Source organism: Salvelinus fontinalis, chromosome 7 (genome assembly GCF_029448725.1).
Source record: "Salvelinus fontinalis isolate EN_2023a chromosome 7, ASM2944872v1, whole genome shotgun sequence".
Classification (NCBI taxonomy): Eukaryota; Metazoa; Chordata; class Actinopteri; order Salmoniformes; family Salmonidae; genus Salvelinus; species Salvelinus fontinalis.
Window position 1 is genome coordinate 20,837,462 of NC_074671.1, and position 18,751 is coordinate 20,856,212.

The 18,751-nt window shown below is 39.8% G+C and overlaps 1 protein-coding gene across 1 annotated transcript in view; it reads right to left on the reverse strand.

The window, feature by feature from the left end:
• Positions 1-1,355: 1,355 nt before the first annotated feature.
• Positions 1,356-18,751, reverse strand: part of xylb (xylulokinase homolog (H. influenzae)) — a 133,117-nt gene continuing 115,721 nt past the window's right edge. The window contains exon 19 of the mRNA XM_055928642.1: positions 1,356-2,633. Within this exon, the coding sequence (XP_055784617.1) occupies positions 2,619-2,633 (15 nt within the window). The 3' untranslated portion in view covers positions 1,356-2,618. The remainder of the gene's footprint in view (positions 2,634-18,751) is intronic.

The window sequence follows — 18,751 nt, forward strand, 5'->3', positions numbered from 1 at the left end:
TAGTTTGTATGTCCAGTAAGCATTCCTTCAGAACGTTGTTCTCCTTTTTAAATTCATTCATTTCGGTTTCAATCTTATTGACTGTCCCTTTTAGCGCGTGTGTTTCCTTCTCCAAAGCCGCAGCTTTTTCAGTACTCATCTCTAGGCTTGCCTTCAACTCTTTTATATCTTTACTAACTAATTCAAGTATACCCAGTTTGTCATTTATTGATTTTAACAGATCGGTTTCGACCTTTACCATTGCTGGTGGTGAGAATATTAGATCATCAGTGTCGGTTGAGGAGTCACGTTTTCGTTTTTGAATCGGTTCCCCTGTCTTACTCTCCGTCATGTTTGGGTGTTGCTTGTTTTCGTAATATTTGTCGATAAATGTCTCTAGTCTTAGGATTTGTTTTGTGTTATTATCCAGATTGAAGGTTATCACCCACCAGATTATTTAGTGCTAATATTTTAGTCTAATTTAGCAGATATTTCGAATATTATGTTTTATCTTGAGGTGCTCTACATAACTTCGTTCAGTCCGCCATTACCTTTACGTTACCTTTACGTCCGCCGTCTACTTGATGACTTGATTTCCGGAAAAGAATACTTCAACTGGTATTTTATTCCTGTTGTCACTGTTGAGCGTTATTTTATTATATTGATATGATATATTTAACCAATAAGGCCCGAGGGGGTGTGGTATTTGGCCAATATACCATGGCTAAGGATTCTTTAGCACAACGCAACGCGAAGGGCCTGGATTACAGCCCTTAGCCGTGGTATATTAGCCATATACCATAAACCCCTGAGGTGCCTTATTGCTATCATAAACATTTTACCAACGTAATTAGAACAGTCCAAATAAATGTTTTGTCATACCCGTGGTATACGGTCTGATATACCATGGCTTTCAGCCAATCAGCATTCAGGGCTCGAACAACCCAGTTTATAATGAAGTTTATAGTAAACCAGGTTATATCTTGGAGCTATGCCATGAGAGTCTTGAAAAAATAATAGCCCACTGGGCAAAAACTGGTTAAATTAATGTTGTTTCCACGAATTTCAATCATAAAATTCAATGTTATGACATTGAATCAACGTGGAAAACTGATTGGATTTGAACCAAGTCATCATTTTAAGGGAATTTCACCCAAATTTAAACCTAAATCCAATGATATGGTGATTTTTTTTTTATTGATTTCACATTGAATTCATGTTATTTGACGACTAAACCAAATGTAAATCAAAACTAGACGTTGAACGGACGTCTGTGCCCACCCAGTGGAAGATTAATCAGCCAGTTTCTTACTCCATTTTCAGCTTGATTTGGTCCTTATTTCTGCAGTGGCGACAAAACACTCAACAACACTCCATCATGTGCAACGTTGATTTTATTTAACCTTTGTCTTAACAGGGAGTCATGCTGACACCAAGGTCTCTTTATTAAAGATGAGCCATGTAATTACAAAAACTATACACATCAATAGAAAAATGGTTCTCAATCAGCCGTCTGATGAATACTTATTGACAAGAATAAGTAACTTCCTTTCTTCCTACTGTCTGGTTGTCACCTTAAAGAATATTTGTGTTTATGATATTTTTTTATTCTCTAACACAATGGAATAAATATATATCTAATATCATAAATATCATTAATCAGGTAAATCTGATTTACTGATGATATTTTATAATTTTGCGGGTGTCTTAGACGATGAAAAAAGGTCCAAAAGGAAAAAAGAAAGTGAAAAAGTGTATTGGATGAAGTATAAAAGAGAAGATATTCTGCTGTATAGCTTGGACGTCATCATCAGCATATCCTTTAGATTGAGTCAGTAATCATTCTTCTTTCAAGTGGTTTGTGACGACCAGACAGACTTGCCATGGCAGCAGTAGAAAGAAAAGCCAGTCATCTGTTCTTTTTCAGCTTGTCAATAAGTATTCGTCCGTTCTTTCGCCAGAGCCAACGTTTCCTTTGTCAGGAGGAATGAGAAGACCTGTTATAGATGTTTATTAAAGGCCTCCTATGCACCCTGTTGTCCACATTCATCTGCTAAGGAGAACAAAAGGAGAAAGGGCTGCCAATCAATGATCCGTTGCTATGATAAATGCAATTATTTCGGTGGTATGACATTCTCTGGAGATGCAGTACGTTCCTTGTTCTCCTTTGGAGACAGTATCAGCCTCCGGCCTTTTATTGATAAGATACCACAGCTACAAAGTCCCAAGGGCATGGTTGACAGGGAGACACAACCAATTCTTTAACTGATAGTTAGTTCTCAGAATCAGAGAATTGTGACATTCTTAAATAATTGATGCTGGATATTGTTGTTTAGTTCAATGTAGTTAGTTGTTTTTAAGAATGTTTGGCTATATGTATTACTTAAACGCTTACTAAAGAGATGTTTCTTTGAATATCCTTTCTTTGGTAATGGCAGTTAATGACCGAGGATGAATGTATATATCTTCATATGCAGTTTGCATGTTTTCCACAGCAGAGAAGGACTGAGATACACAGCGTTTTTGTGGTAAACACACACACACACACACACAAACACATCTGGCTCTCTCCCACCAGGCTGTCCAATCCATCTCTCCTCAGCAGAAGGTGGAAATCAGCTGAGACCGCTGCCAATACATCATCCACTTGGAGGCTGAGAGGAAGAGAGAGAGAGACAGAGAGAGAGAGATAGTAAAGGATCTCCAGCAACCCACACAACAGTCATAATTTCACTAATCATCCATGTGTCCTCTATGACAGCTTATCTGGTAGGGGAGAGACCATTAGCTAGGAGAAATTGCCCGTCTGTCCTTAACGACAGTTCACCTCCTAGGTAACACCATCACCATCAGAACAGAGATAAACACACCACGCCACACACCATCCCTCCCATCTAAACCATTCTAACAGGGGAAAATGGTGTCCGATATATTGCTTCTTCCGCAATGTCAACGAGGAACACCACATGATGACAGAGTCATCTTTCATCCTTCCATGACTTATGTGACAGCTGTCGTCAAGGAGACTTGTCACATTATATACTTTACGTAGGGCGGTGGCAGGAACGTGTGTGTTTGTGTATGTGTGTGTCCTAGCAGCCATATGCTCATATATCAATGCAAACACGAAATGATCATGCTCTGTCTGATTCTGATGTGTGTGTGTGTGTGTGTGTGTGTGTGTGTGTGTGTGTGTGTGTGTGTGTGTGTGTGTGTGTGTGTGTGTGTGTGTGTGTGTGTGTGTGTGTGTGTGTGTGTGTGTGTGTGTGTGTGTGTGTGTGTGTGTGTGTAGTCTTGAGGAAATCATTTTAACATTCTTCCACATTCGTTGAGACAGCTTCCTCATCCTTGTGAGAAGCTATGAAGCTTTGCAATTTTAATAAAAATCTGTCCTGAAACTCATATGGGAGTGTGTTTATTTGGCCTGGCCTGTCTTGTGAAATAATGCCTTCTCCAGTTCTCCTTGTCCTTCTCCTAATCCCGGTTGGGAGAACATACTTTCTGCCCGACTGCCTGATAGATTGAATCTTTAATAATACTGGGGAGGTTTAAGGAATTGGGAGCCGCTTTGCATCCTCCAGGCACCTTTTTAGTAGGCCTTTGAAACGGGGAAGAATAATTCTATATACACAAGGCCCTATTCAGTCAATCAGCGGTGCTGGACTTCGGGGGAAAAGTCCATGTCATACAGTCCTTCAGAAAGTATCCATACCCCTTGATTTTTCCACATTTTGTGGTGTTACAGCCTGAATTCAAAATGGATTAAATATATTTTTCTCTCTCACCCATCTACACACTATACCCCATAATGACAAAGGGAAAACATGTTTTTAGAAATGTTTGGAAATGTATTAAAAATGAAATACAGAAATGTCTCATTTACATAAGTATTCTCACCCTTGAGTCAATAATTTGTAGAAGCAGCTTTGGCGGAGATTACAGATGTGAGTCTTTTTGGGTAAATCTCTAAGTTACACCTGGATTGTACAATATTTGGCTATTATTATTTTTACAATTCTTCAAGCTCTGTCAAGTTGATTGTTGATCATTGCTAGACAACCATTTTCAAGTCTTGCCATAGATTTTCAAGCAAATTTAAGTCATAACTGTAACTAGGCCATTCAATGTCGTCTTGGTAAGCAATTCCAGTGTAGATTTGGCCTTGCTGAAAGGTGAATTTGTCTCCCAGTGTCTGTTGGAAAGCAGACTGAACCAGGTTTTCCTCTAGGATTTTGCTTATTTCGTTTCATTTTATCCCCAAAAAAACTCCCTAGTCCTTGCCGATGATAAGCATACCCATAACATGATGCAGCCACAACCATAATTGAAAATATGAAGAGTGGTACTCAGTTATGTTGGATTGGCCACAAACATAACGCTTTGTATTCAGGACAAAAATGTCATTTCTTTGCCACATATTTTGCAGTATTACTTAAGTTCCTTGTTGCGAACAGGACGTATGTTTTGGAATATTTTTCATTCTGTACAGGCTTCCTTCTTTTCACTCTGTCATTTAGGCTAGCCTTGTGGAGTAACTACAATGTTGTTGTTTTAAAATCATTATTGGCCTCATGGTAAAATCCCTGAGTGGTTCCCTTCCTCTCCGTCAACTGAATTAGTAAGGACGCCTGTATCTTTGTAGTGACTGGGTGTATTGATACACCATTCAAAACCTTCACCATGCTCAAAGGGATATTCAGCATCTGTTTTTTTTTTTTTTTTTTTACACATCTACCAATCGGTGCCCTTCTTTGTGAGGCATTGAAAAACCTCCCTGGTCTTTTTGGTTGAATCTATGCTTAAAATGCACTACTTGATCGAGGGAGCTTACAGATAGTTGTATGTGTGGGTACAGAGACGGGGTAGTTATTCAAAAATCTTGTTAACAACTGTTATTGAACACGGAATGAGTCCATTCAACTTATTATGCAATTTGTTAAGCACATTTTTACTCAATTTTTACTCCATTCAACAAAATGTGGACAAAGTAAATGGGTGTGAATCCTTTCTGAGAGCACTATATTTCTTTAAGCGCTGCAGGGGAGCGCTGGTTTGAATTCATGTTTTCTACAAAACAATGTTAACTCAACCTCATATCAATTCACACGAGTTCCCGCTGCACCGGGTAAATATTATTGTTGACTTAATCCTGCTTTTTATTGAATTGTTTGCTATATTGTATCCTAGCAACCATATAGGCTACTACTTTCGAACCCATCGTCTTGGTCATATATCAATGCAAATATGACATTATAGTTCTCTGTCGTCTGTGACACCTTGGGTTTAACTGTTCCAGTAAAATGTCATACCGATGCACCGACAACACATGAACATATTGTTATCACCTCTTTCATATTATGGCCGGGTCAGATATTCCCTACGCACTGGCCACAAACTGGTTGAATCAATGTTGTTTCAACGTCATTTGTCAACGTATTTTGATGTGGAAAACTCATTGGATTTGCAAAAAGACAGCAACGTCATCTCATGACTTTGGGACTATAAAGTTTTATCTGCACAAAGCATAGTTCTGAGAACTTGAGCATCAAAGTTTTCAGATCTCAGAACTGCTTTGTAGTGAATTCTTCTTTCATAACCCAGTAAGGTCCTCACCTTTAAAGGTACCTAAAGTGCAGATTATCAAAATACTGAGACATTTGTAAATTGTACATTTATTGGGAGCGGTGCAAACACAGATAGAACCTCGTGGTTCTGAAATGTCAATCTGGGTTCAGCCATAAGGTTCAATCTGGGTTCAGCCATAAGGTTCTATCTGGGTTCAGCCATAAGGTTCTATCTGGGATCAGCCATAAGGTTCTATCTGGGATCAGCCATAAGGTTCTATCTGGGTTCAGCCATAAGGTTCTATCTGGGTTCAGCCATAAGGTTCTATCTGGCACAGAATTTTACAATGACTTCAATTTCAATAAAAAAGTACAAACATTTAATGATTAAATAAACCCTTCTTTCTAATCACATTATCAAATATATGAATTCATGTTCATCACACATTTGTTAAAGCGATAGTTCACTAAAATGACAAATACACTATATCCGATGGAGAACTAGCAACATTGCTAAAGCTTAGCTCTGGATGAGTAAACTGATATATTTTTCTGGTCTCTGACACCCAAAGTCAGTAAACTACCTGCTAGTTATCAATACAATCTGGTATGTTTGTAAATGTAGTGAAATACTTCTTCCATGAAGGTTTTCGAATTGACATGGAACAAGACAAAAACAGCAATTCCTCTCCAATGGGCCTAAGGCACCTGTATTTATTAGTTGTTACCATAAAGAGCTTAAGTGTGTGTGTGTGTACCACAGAGACGCTGTGTATCTCAAAAGTTGTGAGGACCAGAACCTATGATATGAATAATCAAAGATTTGGGACTATAAGGTTCTATCTGCAAAATGTATGGTTTTGAGATTACTATTTTCCAAGGTAAATTGACAGAGAACATATTCTAATTTACAGCAACAACAGCAGACAGTAGAGGAATGAATGAGTAAATTGGAAACTGGGGATGATTAGGTGGCCATGAGGGCCAGATTGGGAATTTAGACAGGACCCCAAGGTTAACATCCCTACTCTTATTTATTTTATTTATTTAACCTTTATTTAACTAGGCAAGTCAGTTAAGAACAAATTCTTACTTCACAATGACAGCCTACCCTGGCCAAATCCTAAGCCGGACGACATTGGGCCAATTGTGCGCCGCCCTATGGGACTCCCAATCAAGGCCTGTTGTGATAATTCCCGGGATCGAACCAGGGTCTGTAGTGACACCTCTAGCACTGAGAGGCAGTGCCTTAGACCACTGCACCTCTCGGGAACACATGGGATCTTTTAGTGACCACAGCGAGTCAGGACACCTGTTTAACATCCCATCCGAAAGACAGCACTCTACACAGGGCAATGTCTGTGCCTCCTACTGGCCCTCCAACACCACTTACAGCAGCATCTGGTCTCCCATCCAGGGACTGACCACAACCAACCCTGCTCAGCAGCAAGCCAGCAGTGGGATGCAGGGTAGTATGCTGCTTGCCAGATCTTAGAACTGTTTTGTGATGTCTTCCTCTTTCATGACTCAAGAGGTACAATCGCCTTACATTCAGTACATTTTTATTGACAACCCAACATTGTATGATTGGATTGCAGATAGAATCTTATAGCGTCAAGTTCAAATGTGTTTACACAGATAGAATTTTCCGATTGTTTTATTTACATGTTTTTTTATGGAATTTTTCACAAATTTGACATATATCACATGTGAAGGACATCCTAAAGAGCAACTCTATGTGAATAACTCATTTTCTACCAAAATGTCAGATAGAATCTCATAGTTCCAAGGTCTGAAACTGTTGTTTTTGAGGATAACATTTCGACCACAGGATTATATCATCATGGTAACCAATTTTCAACATAGACAAACCTTGTGTAGCATTTGATTCATTTGTACCTTTGAAAAAATGTCAGATCTTCAATGTTATATCCACTATCAGAAATAAAGGTAAGCTGGGCAGCACCTCCTACTGAAGAGTTGATCTATCGACAGCTATCCCTTCATTCTCCCATCCATGTTTGTAACGAAGGCTACTCCTGCTTGCCTTTGATATTTGTCACTGACTACTACCAATGTGCTATCGCGAGAATGATTATTGAGAAGTCTCTCATTAGCTATGTAAATAGATTCACTGTTGCGCTCGAAGTCATTCCAAAGGGAAGGTTTAACAGAGCAAATAAAATTTAACCATACTTTATAAGTCACATATCATCAATTATACTATTTAGACCTACAGCATATAGCATTTGCAAGTCATCAACAGCTATTGTTTCAAATCAACCCAGGTTTCAACTAAACTTTGAAAATACATACAGTTGAAGTCGGAAGTTTACATACACTTAGGTTGGAGTCATTAAAACTCGTTCTTCAACCACTTCACAAATTTCTTGTTGACAAACTATAGATTTGGCAAGTCAGTTAGGACATGTACTTTGTGCATGAATGTACAAGTAATGTTTCCAACAATTGTTTACAGACAGATTATTTCACTTATAATTCACTGTATCACAATTCCAGTTTGTCAGAAGTTTACATACACTAAGTTGACTGTGCCGTTAAACAGCTTGTAAAATTCCCGAAAATGATGTCATGGATTTAGAAGCTTCTGATAGGCTAATTGACATCATTTGAGTCACTTGGAGGTGTACCTGTGGATGTATTTCAAGGCCTACCTTCAAACTCAGTGCCTCTTTGCTTGACATCATGGGAAAATCAGAAGAAATCAGCCAAGACCTCAGAAAAATAATTGTAGACCTCCACAAGTCTGGTTCATCCTTGGGAGCAATTTCCAAACACCTGAAGGTACCACGTTCATCTGTACAAACAATAGTATGCAACACCATGGGACCACACATCATACGTCTCAGGAAGGAGATGCGCTCTGTCTCCTAGAGATGAACATACTTTGGTGCGAAAAATGCAAATCAATCCCAGAACAACAGCAAAGGACCTTGTGAAAATGCTGGAGGAAACATGTACAAAAGTATCTATATCCACAGTAAAACGAGTCCTATATCGACATAACCTGAAAGGCCGCTCAGCAAGGAAGAAGCCATTGCTCCAAAACCGCCATAAGAAAGCCAGACTACAGTTTGCAACTGCACATTGGGATAAAGATCGTACATTTTGGAGAATTGTCCTCTGGTCTGATGAAACAAAAATAGAACTGTTTGGCCATGATGACCATTGTTATGTTTGGAGGAAAAATGGTGAGGCTTGCAAGCTGAAGAACACCATCCCAACTGTGAAGCACGGGGGTGGCAGCATCATGTTGTGAGGGTGCTTTGCTGCAGGAGGGACTGGTGCACTTAACAAAATAGATGGCATCATGAGGAAGGAAAATGATTGGGATATATTGAAGCAACATCTCAAGACATCAGCCAGGAAGTTAAAGCTTGGTTGCAAATGGGTCTTCCAGATGGAAAATGACCTCAAGCATACTTCTAAAGTTGTGGCAAAATGGCTTAAGGACAACAAAGTCAAGGTATTGGAGTGGCCACAAAACCCTGACCTCAATCCTATAGAAAATCTGTGGGCAGAACTGAAAAAGTGTGTGCGAGCAAGGAGGCCTACAAACCTGACTCAGTTACACAATTTCTGTCAGGAGGAAAGGGCCAAAATTTCCCCAACTTATTGTGGGAAGCTTGTGGAAGGCTCCCCAAAATGTTTGACCCAAGTTAAACAATTTAAAGGCAATGCTACCAAATACAAATTGAGTGTATGTAAACTTCGGACCCACTGCAAATGTGATGAAAGAAATAAAAGCTGAAATAAATCATTCTCTCTACTATTATTCTGACATTTCACATTCTTAAAATAAAGTGCTGATCCTAACTGACCCAATACAGGGAATTGTTACTAGGATTAAATGTCAGGAATTGTGAAAAACTGAGTTTAAAAGTATTTGGCTAAGGTGTATGTAAACCTCCAACTTCAACTGTATATAAGGTTTCAAGCTTTTGTCGATTTCAAATGGAATCTTAAAGTGAATGAATAATTTATATGTTGGAGTCCATCTCAACCAAAAATACAAGTTAAAGAATAAGAGTAAATCAAACTTTTTTTTTTCCGTTGTTTTCTTTAACTTGATTTTTGGTTGAGGTGAAGACATGAACGCAACATGCAGGTAGCCTAGTGTGTAGAGCGTTGGGCCAGTAACTGAAAGGTTGCTGGATCAAATCCCCAAGGTGAAAATCTATTGTTTTTCCCCTCAACAAGTTAACGCAACAAGTTAACGTTTCCTGGTAGGCTGTCATTGTAAATAAGAATTTGTTCTTAACGGACTTGCCTAGTTAAATAAAGGTTAAAAAAATATTTATTTGCAAACAAACTGGATATTGTGTTTGGTTATCAACACAACCAAATATCACCAGATGTATTTTCTGCTTGGATAATTCCATGTGTGCCACTGACTTAGTCTGGCTTTAAATTAACTTTGTCTACAAATTAACAATTGATATGATGGATTCACATCTCCATTTCAACCAAAAATCGAACTTAAAGAAAAGGATTAAATCAAATCAAAGCACTTTAAAAGATAGCTGCGAGCAGCAATGAACGGGGTTCACAGGATGACAGATAGTTCCTACATGATAGAGTGCTTGATTTGTGTCCTATCTTCCTTTATGTGCAATCAGGGCTCCTGAGTGGCGCAGCGGTCTAATGCACTGCATCTCAGTGCTAGAGGCATCACTACAAACCCTGGTTTGATTCCAGGCTGTATCACAACCGGCCATGATTGGGAAACAACCCCAGCGTTGTTAGGGTTTGGCCGGGTTAGGCCATCATTGTAAATAAGATTACCATGTTTATCCCGCAATACCACACGGATGACACAAGTTTAGTCTAGTGCTGTAGATTGGTTATCTTTGAATGCAGCAGTTAATAATTCTTAAAGATATTGCTTAATGTATTGAGTTTATACACCAATTCTAGTATTCATTTGACTAAAGGTTGATAACGCTTGTCGGATGTGTCAGGGCTTACAAACTATCCCGGATCATAAAGGAAAACCCAGCTGCGAGCTGCCCAGTGACGCAAGCCTACCAGACGAGCTAGATGCCTTCTATGATCACGTTGAGGCAAGCAACACCGAACCATGCATGAGAGCGCCAGCTGTTACAAATGACTGTGTGATCATGCCTTTCGTAGCCGATGTGAGTAAAACCTTTAAACAAGTTAACATTCACAAGGTAGCAGGGCCAGACGGATTACCAAGACGCGTACTCAGAGCATATGTTGAACAAGTGGCAAGTGTCTTCACAGACATTTTCAAACTCTCCCTGACCTAGTCTGTAATACCTACATTTTTCAAGGAGACCACCATAGTTCCTGTGCCCAAGAACGCCAAGGTAACCTGTTTGACTATCGCCCCGTAGCACTCACATCTGTAGCCATGAAATGCTTTGAAAGGATGGTCATGGCTCATATCAACACCATCATCCCAGACACCCTGGACCCACACCAATTCGCATATCACCCCAAAAGATCCACAAATGAAGCAATCTCTATTGCACTCCACACTGCCCTTTCCCACCTGGACAAAAATAACACCTACGTGAAAATGCTGTTCATTGACTACAGCTCAGTGTTCAACACCATAGTGCCCTCCAAGCTCATCACTAAGCTAAGGACCCTGGGACTGAACACCTCCCTCTGCAACTGGAACCTGGACTTCCTGACGGGCCGCCCCCAGGTGGTGAGGGTAGTCAACAACACATCCACCGTGCTAACCCTCAACACGGGGGCCCCTCAGGATTACGTGCTTAGTCCCCTCCTGTACTCCCTGTTCACCCACGACTGTGTGGCTGTGCACGACTCCAACACTATTATTAAGGTTGCCGACAACACGACAGGGATAGGCCTGATCACTGACAACGATAAGTGTGAATACTTTCTGAAGGCACTGTATTACCTCAATTAGCTCAACTACCTCATACCCATATGTAACGGATGTGAAATGGCTAACTAGTTAGCGGGTACGCGCTAATAGCGTTTCAATCGGTTACGTCACTTGCTCTGAGACTTGAAGTAGGGTTTTGTGGAGCGATGGGTAACGACGCTTCGTGGGTGACTGTTGTTGATGTGTGCAGAGGGTCCCTGGTTCGCACCCGAGGTCGGGGCGAGGGGACGTACTAAAGTTATACTGTTACACCTACTTGCCACGTTACCAGTACTCCTTGTATACTGTATAGCCTCGTTATTGTTATTTTATTGTGTCACTAATTCAGTTTTTATTTAGCAAATGTGTCTTACTTTCTTAACTGTGCATTGTTGGGAAAGGGCACGTAAGTAAGCATTTCACGGTAAGGTCTACACCTGTTGTATTCGGCGCATGTAACAAATACAATTTGATTTGAATTGTTAAGATTTGTGAAACATTTTCAGCGCTACTTTCACGATATTTCACATTGTTCGTCTGTATAATTCTTATCTAACATTAATTTGCATGAGACAAAGTCCACCAGGTCAATAGTTATTGCTCTAGTATCCTATGGTGCCACTGGTGCCAATGACATCTATAGTGCCACCAACTGGTCTGGTCCAGCCAGCTAAGGTTGCATTGACTTTATCTTCACAAAGCTTCTAAGGACATATACACCCTTATCTATCGGTTCAGTTCTTATAGCCCAGGTGTGATATAGTACCATCTAGTAGTGTAGTGTGGCCGACTTTGAATGCAGCATCTAATCATTCTCAAATTCATTAGAGGATTATTAATTGAGTCTATATACCAAATCTGGAGTCAATCTGACTTATGGTTCATGAGAAGAACATTTGTTAGTATGTTTAGCATTAGCATACTGTATGTACAGTACCAGTCAAACGTTTGGACACCTACTCATTCCAGGATTTTTCTGAATTTGTTTCTATTTTCTAAATTGTAGAATAATAGTGAAGACATCAAAACTATAAAATAACACATATGGATTCATGTAGTAACCAAAAAAGTGTTAAACAAACATATCAAAATATATTTTATATTTGAGATGGTTCCAAGTAGCCACCCTTTGTCTTGATGACAGCTTTGCACACTCTTGGCCTTCTCTCAAACAACTTCATGAGGTAGTCACCTGGAATGCATTTCAATTAACAGGTGTGCCTTGGTAAAAGTGAATTTCTGAAATTTCTTTCCTTCTTAATATTTTTGAGCCAATCAGTTGTGTTGTGACAAGATAGGTGTGATATACAGAAGATAGCCATATTTGGTAAAAGATCAATTCCATATTATGACAAGAACAGCTCAAATAAGGAAAGAGGAATGACAGTCCATCATTAATTTAAGACAGGAAGGTCAGTCAATCCTGAAAATTTCAAGAACTTTGAAAGTTTCTTCAAGTGCAGTCGCGAAAACCATGAAGCGCTATGATGAAACTGGCTCTCATGAGGACCACCACAGGAAAGGAAGACTGAGAATTACCTCTGCTGCAGAGGATAAGTTCATTAGAGTTTACTGTACCTCAGATTGCAGCTAAAATAAATGCTTTCCAGAGTTCAAGTAACAGACACATCTCAACATCAACTGTTCAGAGGAGACAGGCCTTCATGGTCAAATTGCTGCAAAGAAACCACTACTAAAGGACACCAATAAGAAGAAGTGACTTGCTTGGGCCAAGAAACACGAGCAATGGACATTAGACCGGTGGAAATCTGTCCTTTGGTCTGATGAGTCCAAATTTGAGATTTTTGGTTCCAACCGCAGTGTCTTTGTAAGACGCAGTGTAGGTGAATGGATGATCTCCGCATGTGTGGGTCCCACCAAGAAGCATGGAGGAGGAGGTGTGATGGTGTGGAGGTGCTTTGCTGGTGACACAGTCAGTGATTTATTTAGAATTCAAAGCAGCGATACACTATCCCATCTGGTTTGCGCTTAGTGGGACTATCATTTGTTAACCAGCATGGCTACCACAGCATTCTGCAGCGATACACTATCCCATCTGGTTTGCGCTTAGTGGGACTATCATTTGTTTTTCAACAGGACAATGACCCAACACACCTCCAGGCTGTATAAAGGCTATTAGAGCAGGAAGGAGAGTGATGGAGTGCTGCATCAGATGACCTGGCCTCCACAATCACCCGACCAGCATGGCTACCACAGCATTCTGCAGCAATACACTATCCCATCTGGTTTGCGCTTAGTGGGACTATAATTTGTTTTTCAACAGGATAATGACCCAACACACCTCCAGGCTGTGTAAAGGCTATTAGACCAGGAAGGAGAGTGATGGAGTGCTGCATCAGATGACCTGGCCTCCACAATCACCCGACCTCAACCCAATTGAGATGGTTTGGGATGTGTTGGACGCAGAGTGAAGAATAAGCAGCCAACAAGTGCTCAGCATATGTGGGAACTCCTTCAAGACTGTTGGAAAAGCATTCCAGGTGAAACTGGTTGAGAAAATGCCAAGAGTGTGCAAAGCTGTCATCAAGGCAAAGGGTGGCTACTTTGAAGAATCTAAAATCTAAAAACACTTTTTTGGTTACGACATGATTCCTATATGTGTTATTTCATAGTTTTAATGTCTTCACTATTATTCTACAATGTGGAAAATAGTAAAAATGAAGAAAAACCCTTGAATGAGTAGGTGTGTCCAAACTTTTGACTGGTACTGTATGTGCTAACGTGCATCTATAGGTACAGTGTGGCCATATTTGAATGTAGCATCTATTTTTCTCAAAACCATTAAAGACTGATGAGTCTAAATACAAAATCTGAATTGAATCTGACGAATGGTTTATGAGAAGATTTCTGCAGATGATTAGCATTGCATTTGCAAAGAATGCGTTTCCTTGTTTTTGAGATAGCGACACCAAATTCAGTGAGGCGATGACAAGTGATAGGACACTGTGGAGTGGATTTACAATGGTTTAAATAGACACGTAAATCATATTTATTTTTCTCAAACTAAGTTAAAGGTCCCAATCAGTCATTCTGATTCCCATATAAAATAGCCTTTTGAATGACTCAAATATCACCCATTATATTTTTGGGAGATAAAAATTACAATTTTTTTTGCAAAAAATGCTTTTTCTCTCATGGCTAACTACCAGGAAGTTTGAACAGACAGGCTCAGTGGGCTGGGATCTTATATTATATTCAACAAGTCAGTCACATATTTTATTAATGCAGATTTGAGGATATCCGCATGAAAATCTGTCACCAATTGGATGGAAACCTAGCTAATGATGTAAAAATGTTTTATGATGCAGTTCACAGCAGCACTGACAGATGTGTTGACATGACAACTGTTGACATGACAACTGTGTCAGAGGGGAAACATATAAGTATCTTTGCCATAGATCAATAGTGTAAACTTTGAATTATATTTGCTGACAACCTACAGTCAAATGTTGGCACCTGTAGAGTAGCTATCTAGTTATATAAACTGTGCCCCTGTTGCAAACACACCTTCTCCGATGTTGCTTTCAAGGCAGTACTTTTTAAAATTAGGTAAGAGAATTTCATGTTACCATTGGTGTATTAAAATGAGAGCTAGGGTGATGTCACCATATCCCCTTAATAATCCCACCTCCTGAATCCAGGTGTTGGACATGGGGGAGGGGACCAGTAACTTTATGATCAAACTTTATCAATGTAGAAGCAACATTCAGTTTTCATACTTTGGTCTTCATACTTTGATCTGGTTTCATCCAAACATCATCAAATTTCATTAAAAAAATATGATTTAGACTTTTCATGACCTTTAAGGCCTACAATCCCGAATTTGGTGTCATTTGGTCCTATGGTTTATGAGAGCATATGTGCTAATATGCATATACTGGTATAGTGTGGCCATCTTTGAATGTATCAATGTTATTTTCTCAAACTTTAGGGACTATTGTTTAGGGACTATTGTGAGTCCAAAGACCAAATTTAGAGTGAATCTGACTTTTATGAGTATTTTAATCATTAGCATTAAATAGTTAAACAAGTGAATTGTTACTAGTTTCATAATTTAAAAAAAATATCAATGCCAAACAACATGGTTCATCATGGTAATGGCTTTGATGACCCTTAAAAAGTTGATAGGCCATTGTGGAGTGGATTTACGAAGGATTTAAAAGTACACGTAAAATCAGATTTCCTGATTTATCAATAACTCAGCCATATCTTAACCAATATTTTAGCTTTTCTCAAACTAAGTTAACATATGTACAATCGGCCTACACACCGCATTTGGTGATTGACGAATACAGTATCTATTCTGGCGGACCTTATGGGTCCTTGAGGCAAATATGTTCGGAATAAGGAAAGACGCCTACATACAAAGTTTCAAGACTCTAAGTCAAAAGGGAAGACGGATATGAGGGTTTAAGTGAGACTGCTTATAACTGCGCCACTCATAGGCCAATCGATGACATTCTTTTTGACCAAGTTACTCATGGCCTCTAGTTTGATTTCGTTCTAAACTTAACTTTGATTTTCGATTTGAAATGGAGATGTGAATCCACCATATAAATGATTAATTTGTAGACAAACTGGATTTAAAGCCAGACTCAGTCAGTGGTACAAAAGATACATCCCCTTCAAATGTTGATATTTGGTTGCGTTGACAACCAAACCCAATTCAATAGCATTTTTGCAATACAGTAAATAGCCTATTAACTTGTCGACACGTTAACAAATGATAAGTTGGATGCACGTCTCCAACAAAACCAAAAATGAAAGTTGAAGAATAGGATTAACCCAGTGGCTCAGATGAAACTATCCAAGCATTGGATACATCTCCTTTAAAGGGACACTTTGGGATTTTTCTCTACTTCCCCAGAGTCAGATGGACTTGTAGATATCAGTTCTATGTCTCTGTGTCCAGTATGAACGAAGTTAGAGGTAGTTAAGCGAACCATTGTTCCATAGCGTTAGCACAATGACTGGAAGTCTATGGGTATCTACTAGCAGTGATAACACAGTTAGATGACAAAAAACTCTGTCTGTCTTTTTGAGTGGGAGAAAAAAGGTTTATATCTCATTGATCAACATCTCAACCAAATATTACCCACATTTAGACATTGAAATGAGGTAGTGTGCCCAGTGGGTATTCTTTATATATCCTGATGCATATAGTTTGCCCATATGGATTTACATGTGTTTACACCGCAGGGGTGGATCAGGATGCTTGATATTGTCTTCACTCCTTCCTTCCTCCTTCATACCAACGTATCAGAGATTCCCGGTAAGACCCAGATTGCCGGAGCATCGCATAGGGCTCTTAGGGGTTTCCGGCTGCAGCCCATCTAAGTGCCACTTCTCTGAAATGTTACATAACCGCATTATTGTGTAACATGTTTAAGATGTATGCTAGGATGTAAGCGATGGAGAGTGGCCTACTTCCTGGGGCTATAAATACAATGTTAGCCATGCAGGTTCTGCCTTTTGCGACATCACGATGCTGGAGAAAACGGCGGTTGGCTTTTTCTGAGGCGTTTGTGTGTGGGTCTAGCTAGTCAAATATTCCCAGAGGTCTTCGAGCACTGACGATGTGAATATTTAGATTATAATTACCATTTCACTGCATTCATGTGACATAGAGCATTTTCTCACATTACAGGTTTATCCGACATACAATATGGGATTCCAATGGGCAAATAGTTTTGATACATATCATTAGGATTCAGTTAGGATGTCAAGAAGTGAAGAGACAGCAATATTCCTGTTACGAGATTTCTTGCCAGGTCTCTCTTAAAACATATGTTTTCAAGCTCAATTGACATGCCTGGTTAAATGCAAGATAAATACTGGCTAGAATAACATAAAACAAAAGGACATTCCTTACTCATTCCTTTTTCTGTTTCCTCTATAAGCAATCCTCCGCCGTAATGGTTCCTAACAGCTTCTTGACAGGTTTATAAGGACACAAATGAGAACCATCCGTTAATCCATTAAACTAGCAAGGGCCCCTCTAATCCAACCTTTTACAAAGTGCTCCCTCCTCCCTCAATACACCTGCCTTTCAGATTACAACTTGAATAAAGGCATTATGTAAACAAGTGTGTGTGTGTGTGCGTGTGTGTGCGTGCGTGCGTGCGTGTGAGTGTGGGTACAGTGCACTTCATTAAGGTGCATTCCTCCCTCTGAGCAGATAAAGGTTTCAGGGGATGGCTTATCTTCCCATAGAGAGATAGCAACACTCCACCGAAATGAGCTAGAGTTGAGGAGTCTACGCGATAGCACTTCAGACGTGTAATGGAAGGGGGAAAAACTCCTTCAATATAGATATTGGAGTGGTACTAGGGATCAGAGAACTCATTCATGTTCATATCATCCTGGTTACATTTGTGACAGAAAAAAAAAATCCATCAGAGAAATATGAAATATTGGTACATATCATTCTCCCGGCTTCTAGTGAGACTTCAAGTAACAATAACAGCATGCCTGCCACAGATCAGTCGCAGTCAATCATGGCCACATTGTTATTATGCTTTTGAAATGTCATCCATTTTAATCGCTGTCCTCATTCGCTCAAAATTAACAATCAGGTTTTATGGGGAAGATCTCTGTTTCTCCTCCTCAGAAGAGAGGCCTAGAACAGCCCCTTAGGGAAATCATGGCCCTCCCATCATTCGCTTAAACCAAGCAGGAAACTATTGGTCATGTGCTTTTTCCTGCAAACCGCCTCTATTGTGACTGTATACATAATTAATAAGGCAGGGGGATAGGGCTTGCTTGAGTGTGTAAGTGCGGGCATGTGTGTGTGTGTGTGTGTGTGTGTGTGTGTGCACAAACCCGCATGTGTGTGCTCCCTCTCCTTGGTTTGACACATGAAGGATCACGCGGTTGGGGGGCATGTGGAAAGCTATAAGACTGCAAACACAGGAACCGAGGCAGGCTCTATTAAGAGAAGGGGGTGATGTACTGTTGCTCTTGGCTATCTATAAGCCGCCGGACTTGTACACTAATGTGTTATCCAGGAGTACATAGACAGACCTTGAGAGCTCTCTTTCCTAATAGTGCTGCTGGATATGCCTCTGGCAACCACGGTCTGATGTCACCAAGGGCGACATGATGAAAAAAATCTGGAAAAAAGGATTCCCGACCCCGAGTTTCTCCGAGCAAAAGCCTAGTATATCGAATAGCTGTGGCAACACCCACATTTCAAGTCCAAACATGCAACCACTATTATAAATCCTATATAAATTCATAGGGGGTTTTCTCAGAATATGACTGGCATCCTACAACTGTGAAGTATATTGGATGTGTGTATTTT